Source organism: Falco naumanni, chromosome 7, assembly GCF_017639655.2.
Source record: "Falco naumanni isolate bFalNau1 chromosome 7, bFalNau1.pat, whole genome shotgun sequence".
Lineage (NCBI taxonomy): Eukaryota > Metazoa > Chordata > Aves > Falconiformes > Falconidae > Falco > Falco naumanni.
This window is the reverse complement of record NC_054060.1, coordinates 28,616,493-28,625,156: the sequence shown is the minus strand read 5'-3', so window position 1 is coordinate 28,625,156 and position 8,664 is coordinate 28,616,493. Positions and strand designations below refer to the sequence as shown.

Genomic DNA, 8,664 nt, shown 5'->3' with positions numbered 1-8,664 from the left:
CCTTACTCTTTCGCATCTTTATGAGAAGAAACATATGTGCAGTATGTTAATTTAATGCAACAAAACATAGAATGTGGGTGTTTGGTGTATTTTGGGGGAGGGTTTTGGGTTTGGGGTTTTTTTTGTTGTTGGGGTCTAGTTTTTTTTTTTAAGAAAAAGTGTGATATAACTTACATATTGTCTGACATAAACACCCTTGTTTACAATACCAATACATTAAAATTCAAAGAAAAAAAGAATGTAATCAATTCATGTTTATGCACATGATTTACATTTTGCTTTTGTCTTTCTACACACCAAAGTGACCCATAACTCTAGGCTATGTTTTATGAAAGTAGAAAGTGTTTTGATTAAAAAAATTGTTTTGGAAACATTTTTTTTGGACCTACAGATTATGAGGGGGATATTTAAAAAACAAACCAACCTCTCCCCGCCCCCCCCAAAACTAGTAATCCAATTGTAACATACCAATCAAGCTATGAGGACTTGCAAGGAAAAAAAAAACCAAAACACCAAAACCTGAGAACTTGGGTCAGAATCGACACAAAACTAACATAGCGATGCCACCCTGTGGCTACAACATGAAACTCCTGCTGAAAAGGGAGGACGAAAAGTAGTTTTTATCTTGTTTTCCATCTGTATTTGTCAGGGAAAGAAGAAATGGAAAAACAGATGTATCTTACAGGGTTAAGTGACAACAGAACAAATGAGAAGGGGATCATGATTTCAACTATTACACAATGTAAGAAAATACATTTAAATAAATCCCAAGGTTTAAAGTAAATCCTACGACCACAAAATGTTTAAGCAATAATCTCTGCATGAGATGATTAATACAACAGCTATCACTAGGTTTAATGGAAATCACAGCCACTAGAACTAAAAACTTGTAATAAAATTGTAAGCTGTAATAATTTGATTCCAGCTAAGGCTTTCCCTAAAGGAAAAAACAAAATAACCAAAGCCCAGAATACACAATACTAGCAAATATCGTTAAAACTTGTATTACAATGGTTCAATGGTACAAAAGTAGTTCAAAATGCAGGTATGGTTTTTTCAGTATCTTTTGAAATCAAGTACCTCTACAAAAGAAAAAAATAGAAGAGTTCCATGTATGCAACTGTAATAATCATTAAAATATTATAAAATATACAGTGTGTGATCACTTTTGCTCTATTGTAATGTTATTAATGTAAAATAGAAAAATTTAGAATAATTTTCTTCTGATTTGCTATCCACAAGCAGCGTTGGTCTTTGAATTACATAGCTCCTATTTATTTTTTACCGAAACATTAACATTTTCTGAAGCCTCTTAGCTACTTTAATATGTTAACCGATTTGCTTCAATATGAACAGAGCACAACGTTCAAAGCTTTGCTACCTCCCCCTGGAAAATTCAGTAATAAAAACCCCTGAAGAGAGCGAAGGAAACAGCACAAGGAAACTCGACATCGGGGTGCCCGTGGCCTTCCTTGGCTTTATCTGTCCTTAAGCAAAAGCCCGCTGGCAGGAAGGTGCTCTCTTGGCAAAGCCTCCCACCGACCCTCTCATTTCACATTTGCAAAGCTGTGACACTCCATGTTAAGCTACAAAGTTTGGCCCTACAACCTTTGTGCTGCTGTAGCAGTTTTGTTCTGCCTGTTGGTAGCGTGCTTGTGTGGGGTGGCTGGAGATCTGCCCCCCTCCACCCCTGCCTGGACAATGCCACACGTTACTACAATCGCTTGGGATCTAAGCTTGGCCTGACAATCCATGGTAAACCACTGCAGAGGACAAGCCTGACATAAACAGAATAAACTATGGACATATACCACCAGTCTATACTAATTGGAGCTTCCCCAAGCACTGAGGACATCACGCCTAGGTAGTCTGCACCAGCTAATGGTTGCATCACCTGCCGTGGTGAAAAAATAATGTAACTAACCAAAAACTACAAAGGAGCAATATATCTAGGTTTGCACGCATAGAGCGTAGATGGGAGTTTACTATCAATTCAATTTCACTAGGATTCAATTTTTTAATCCAGCCTGACCTTGTCAAAACATAAAACCATCATGCAACTATTGGTAAGGTCCTGCACGGTGAGAGGTATGCATTACCTGCATCGTGCCAGCATTTGCTGTTGTCTAACCAATTCACCTAGAAGCTAGTTGTGTGTTTTCAAAAGAATCAGACCTAACAGACCTAGGGGCAAAGATACTGTTTCCACTTCTACTTCTTGGTTGCACCTCTCCAGAAAAGATTCAGAAGACTTAAACCATTTGTAGATCGCTGCCACTTCTTAGTATCTCACAGGTGATGGCACCAAATACAGCACAGAAGCAACACGTGTCTTACCCATATTCATAAAGAGGAGGACATCACCTTTCACTTACACCTAAATAACTTGGGGTTTGTGCCTAATCTAGTCATCAGCTGCCCAGAAAGAATAATTAAATAAAAAGAAAGTCTATGATTTGGCTACAAGTCAGGGTCCAAATGAGTAGGACACTAAAAGCAGGGGAAGAGGCTCAGGTGCTGGCTCTATTAAACCAAAGATGTACCAATCACACAATGGCATAGTTAGATTTCTGTCCTGAGCTAAGGATTTGTTTAAATTTTACTCTTTTTTTTTTTGATTGTCTGGATCACCTGTGGAATGGCTCACTTTTCTCTTGGAAAGCAAACAGGCTTCTGACCTGATGTGCAAAACATACAGGAATTACTCACTGTGCATACAGGACTAAGGTTGTTTGTGTCACCCCCCAGTCTGATCTACCCACCAAAAATACAACACTGCTAAGCGGGATGCACGTAACGGATAAATGCTACTGAAGGAGGTAAGAACAAATAAACTTGAGTTTTTTACTGAAGTTCTTCATACTATTCTGTGGGTTTGTTCTAATGCTGATTGTAGATACTGGAGACTGAAATCTTTTAACACCTTAGACTGGCCTTAAAGGAGTATATGGTACCTTTGAAACCATATATTTCTACCATCTGCTCACACATTAGGATTAAAAGAAATCGTTTTATCCTGATCAGGTATCAGCTGACTTCCTTTTAAACTGTGCTCTTTGAGACTTACTTCACCAGTAACGATATACAGATCTCAAAAGTTTCCCATCCACCTGTAAAATCATTGCTGTAAGGTATTTTCACCCTGGTTGTCCCCTCAGAGGACACTTTGTACTGAATAGGAGGCAAAGAACATATGACAATAACAAAGCACAGTATAAAAAGCAACTTAGAGAAGTGATTTCTGGTTGTAGGGCCAAACTTCGTAGCTTAACATGGAGTGTCACAGCTTTGCAAATGTGAAATGAGAGGGTCGGTGGGAGGCTTTGCCAAGAGAGCACCTTCCTGCCAGCGGGCTTTTGCTTAAGGACAGATAAGGCCAAGGAAGGCCATGGGCACCCCAATGTCGAGTTTCCTTGTGCTGTTTCCTTCGCTCTCTTCAGGGGTTTTCATTACTAAATTTCTCAAATTTAGAAGCAAGTGAGCTGGTAACCACTAAAAAACATTTCTCACAGGTGTGAAGCACCACCCCTATCCAAGAGTTGAGAGTTCTGTGCCCTCCCACCCTGCTCCTCCCAGCCTCTGACCGTTCTCTTCCGGCCCTTCTCCTTTTTTTCTTCCCCCAGCTCTTCACTCCACATCGGGTATCTGTCCTAACGAACAACTGTCTTTCAAGAGGCTGGCTAGAGGATAAGTAAGAACTTTGAGCCATGAAATCTACGTCATTGTTTACAGGACAGCTTTCTATGAAATACAGCAGTGACTAAATGAGCCAAAAAACCATATCTATTAACTACTTTGAAACATAAATAATTTGTAAACAACATGTCTCATCTCTCTGGGAGCCTAGAAGCAAAACTGTATTTTCAGTCTCTCACTCTCAGAAGAGAATGAGAAAAAGCAGACACACACTTAAGGTTTCAGTTTGAAAAATATGCTTGACTGAAAAAAACATTTTTGTTCACTGCCTGAAGCTTCAGATGAAACAAAGCCAAGATTTAAAATTCTTTCCTAAAACTACCATTTAAATGCAGTAACCCACAGACTCTTCCCATTCATAAAACTCAGCTTGGCGTTTTAAGATGATTACCATAGGAACATTTTTATCTGCCCTACGATACCTGACAGCTGGGCACTGTACCAGAGATCTGCCATCATCCTGGCTTAACCTATTAGTTCTGAAAAGACAGTTAATACTTGCACTACTAGCTCACCTGACTCGGAGGTTTTTTTGTTTCTTTGGGGGTAGGCACAAGATACGTTTTACACTTGCTTAACATCAAGACTGGAGAACGAACTAGTACACTCTCCCATCTTAACCGGCTACAAAGCATGCAGAACAGGGGAACAACCGAGCCCGCAGCCAGACTAGCCTAGCACACAGGTGGCTGACACAGTAAAGCGCCCCCCCAGCACTCTGAAGGACACACATTTTTAAAAGTCTCCACATAATTATCCAAAGTATTACACTGGAGCTCGAAAGCAGGTCACCTTACACCTCATCGTGGCTGCCACATCCAAAGCCACGCGCTGTGCGGCTGTGAAGTACAGCCCTTCAGCAACAGCTATCACCTTTGTTAAAGCATTGCTAGTGTTCTGGTTGGTTAGCTGCAGTATTCTGAAATGTAAAAATACCCACTATGCTTCTCGACTTGCATTGCAAGGGCCTTTCAATTTCTTCAAATGGAAGTGGCTAGGGTGGAGGGAAAGAGGTAAAAAAAAGTTACTCCATGCAAAACATACTAATCACAGTTGAGAAGACTGGGAAGCATAAGTGGCAGACTTTGCTTTGTGAATTCAGGGGAAATAATTTGGGAAACAGCATTAGCTGCGAGTGCCCCAAGATTCCCCCCTCTCCCACCAAATCTGTTCCTTTTTTTTCCTACAGTGTAAAATCAGCCACTTAAATCATCATTTTCCTGAGGTAAAGACCACTGTAGCAAACCAGATATGCATAGCAAGATTAAAAGTCTGGTGCTTTTTTTTTAAAAACATAGCAAAAACAGTAGAAGGAAATTACTTTGAGGAGCTTTCCAGTAGTACTTCACGATAGCCTTACTCTTGCAGCACAAACAATAGTAAGCAAACCGGTCTCTGCAGTGATATGAAAGGAAAATGAGGAATGAGCTCATTTATGGAGATGTACACTTGAGCACTGACCATTCTTCAGACCACTTCATGTGCTATTTTTGAGTGGGCGCTCAGGACAATATGAAGTTTACAGTGTAGATGATCAAGTTATACAGATGAGCTGCCTTCCAAGAAAGACACTGCAAGGAGGGTACAAGAAAATTGTCTTTGATACTTAACTACTGAGAAAAGCTTTCTTGCTCCAAGCTGGTGTACCGTTCTTTTATCAAAGTTGCCACGGAAAGAACAATTAAAACCATTCAAGCTGTCAGTAATCATGAGATGTTTGTGACAGTTTAAAAAAATCTAACCAGAAATCAGCAAATCCAAAATGTTGCGTGTCCAGAATAGATTTACACTCACCTGAAAGCACACAAGGAACAACTAATTTATATAACACAGAAAAGTGTGTCCTAACATGAACAAGTGGAAAGACACTGGATGAGTATTTCGAATTTTTTACCACATAAGGAACACCAGGTAAGAGCATAAAGTGGCCCTTTCCAGATACGCATATATCACAACTAGGGAAAAGGAGAAAGTTGACTCAAAATAATATAAAAATCTTCAAAATATAAATGTTTATTTAGCTACAATATTAAAAAGTACAATATAAAGATATAAAACACAGAGCTTCCATATTAATTCATGTGCTAGAAGAATTAATTGACCAGCCGTAGGAGACTTCGTGAAATTTACAGACATCTTAGCCATAAAGGCTATTTCATCAACTTTCACACTTGGAATATTGAACAACCATTGCAGAGAACTTGCTCTCCCACATCACCATAACTGGGGGGAAGGGGGGGTGGGGGTGGGGGGAATAGGGAAGAGAGAAAGAAAAGCAAATCATAAGAAATAGTCAGTGCATCTGCTGTTTCTGGAACATAACAAAGAATGCCACCCTATTCCATTATCAACTGTAACCATGGGATTCCCACACAGCACACTCAATGTATTTTTATGGGCACAGAACCGTTAACAATGATTACAAAAACATAAGATTACTGCTTGGGAGCGCATTCATTCATCACTAGCCAGCTTACAATATAGCTGGCAGGAAAGCAAAAGGAATTGTTGCCTCCTAGAACATTTAAATGAGAAGCTAAGCTAGACATGCACTAAGATTGATCGGACTGCTTCACGTGGCATTATATTTTCTGCGTTTCAGACCATTTTACGGCTGCTAAAGCACCACGGGAAGAGTTCAAGTCTTTTACACAGATGAGCGAGTTATCTGCTGGGTCTTCGTATGCTACAGACAATTTTCAGGGCACATACAGTTAAAGTTCAAACATTGAAAAGGCACTTACTCAACGGTGGAGCACGAGGAGCAGGTGAGGGTGTTGCAGCAGCTGCAGAGCCTGCTGCAGCTGGGGCAGACGAAGCGGTCGCACTGCGTGCACGCCTCCTTCACGTCGGCAGCTCGCACACAGGACGAACAGGCTCGGGATGCTCCCACGGGCGGGACTGCTCGGAAAAGAAGCCGTTAAGGGGCGCGGTACCGCGCGGCGAACGGGAGCGGCGCGGGGCGCGGGCTGGGCGCGCAGCTCCGGGGGCGGCGGGGCCGCGGCTGTGACGGTGTCGGTGGCTCCTGTGCTGCGGGTCAGGCCCACGGAGAGTGCCCAGCGGCCACGCACGGCGGTTCTGCGGCGACCGGTGGAGCTCAGACCTACCGCTTCCTTCAAACACGGCGAGAGGAACCAGGGAGGGACGGAGGGACCCCCCCGGGCGGGACCCAGCCCCCCAACCCACACACAGAGACACCCACCACCTCCACCCCCCCGGCGCACCAGGGGCCCGGCCCGCGCTGCCCGGCCCACGCAGCAGCCGCCCGCCCCCGCGGGGCCACTCACCCTTGGCGGCGGCCGAGCGCCTCAGCAGCCGCCCGTCGGGGCCGATGAGGAGCTGCCCGCTCCAGCGGCGCCCCGCGCTGCCGCCCTGGGCCTCCTCAGCCGGCTCCGGCGAGCGGGTGACCGGGCCGGCGGCGGCGGGGCCCTCCATGTACGCCTGGGCGCCCCTGAAGAGCAGCCGCCGGGTCCTCTCTGCGGGCGGGAGAGGCGAGTTAGGGGCGGCCGGGCGGCCCCCACCACCACCGCCGCCGGGCCCGGGGGCGGCCCGCAGGCGGGGGCCCGGGCCCGGTACGGCAGCGGCCTCGACGCCCCCCCCGCGCCCCGCCTCACCGCAGACCTCCCGCCGCAGCTCCTCGCCGCGCACGCCCCGGCTCAGCTCGCGCGGCCCCACGCGTGTTTTCCGCTGCAGCGGGGCCCCCTCCCCGAAGGGGCAGGAGCGCTTCGGCATGGCGGGCCCGGCGCCGCCTCCCACGGGGCCGCCCGCCGCGTCACCGCCGCGCCTGGCCAATGGCGGGGCGGCACGGGGGCGCGCGGGGGGGGTGGGCGGGGCGAGCAGCCCGAGGCGCTCCGAGGCCGCTCGGTTCTTCCCGCCGGGGTGCGCGCGGGGCGGGACGGCGCAACGCGGCCCCGGAGCCCGGGCTGGCCCATCGACCCGCTTTCCCCGCCCCGGCTTCCTGCCCGCAGCCGCTGCGGCTCCGTTCGCGGTCGGGCTCCCCCCGCGCTTCCTAGAACTTACCGTAGTGAAAGCCCCTAAAACTGCTGCGGGCAGAGGTCAGGAGCAGTTAGCAGAGTAAGAAGAACGTTAGCGGCGAAACAGGGCGGGGGGCGGGAGCTCGGCACGGCGCCTCCGGAAGGGGCAGTTGGTGCCGATGCAGATGAGCTCCACAAGGATGTAAATCAGGAGCCTTCTGGCTCCTGTGGCAGGAGGAGATCAGCGACCTCCTACCCAAGCGGCCCCCACCCCGAGGAGGGTGGATCCCACCCGGGGATCGTGCTGACGGAGGTTGAAGCCAGCCCAGCGGGCAGGTGTTAGCTTGGCGCGGTGAGCGTGGGCAGTAAGGAATGGTTAGAGCGGGCAGCATGGAAGGGCTCACCTTTAGCCAGCTGATGGCTTAAGATAACAGAAACTAAACCACAAAGGCCGCTCATGTATGCAGGGATAAACGGGAACTTCAGCTAACTGCCCAGGAAGGTGAAAAGTACATCTGGAAGAGGCACCAGAGGGAGGAGATTCTGAACGTCCGCAAACCTTATGTATATGGGTGACTTCGTCCAGTAAGCGCCCGGCTGCTTGTTGAATCAGGGGAGCGACCCCCCTTGCACCCAGCGCCGCCATAACTGCACCTGCCCGTAACCCTCCTCCAGCTGTGGGGGTCAATTCCGCACGTCAAACTGAAACCACCTGCCAAAGCTTTAGGTGTCTGCTGTAGGATCGACAGAACTGTGCAAAAGTGCAAGAATACACTTTGGTTTTTTGTAAAAAAAAAACAGCTAGCAAGGAGGCTGCAGAGCTGCTGCCACAGGCCAGGCCAGGGCAGGTGCCCAGCGAGGTCTCAGGGCTGACGCTCGGTTCCAGGTAAACCACAGAGCTCCCCCAGGCTTCCCACTTCATCCTGTGGCAGGGAATTACTGCAATTAATTTGCTATTTATAGCTAAGCTGTCTATACCAGCCTAGGTACCATT

The 8,664-nt window shown here is 47.2% G+C and overlaps 1 protein-coding gene across 1 annotated transcript; it reads right to left on the bottom strand.

The window, feature by feature from the left end:
- Positions 1–5,693: 5,693 nt before the first annotated feature.
- On the bottom strand, positions 5,694–7,473 carry SIVA1 (SIVA1 apoptosis inducing factor). The gene is made up of 4 exons (XM_040602439.1): positions 7,311–7,473; positions 6,984–7,172; positions 6,441–6,597; positions 5,694–5,919 (listed from the first exon to the last, which is right to left on the bottom strand). Exons 1-4 carry the CDS (start codon positions 7,426–7,428, stop codon positions 5,862–5,864), a joined length of 522 nt encoding a protein of 173 aa, XP_040458373.1. The 5' UTR covers positions 7,429–7,473; the 3' UTR covers positions 5,694–5,861.
- Positions 7,474–8,664: the final 1,191 nt, after the last annotated feature.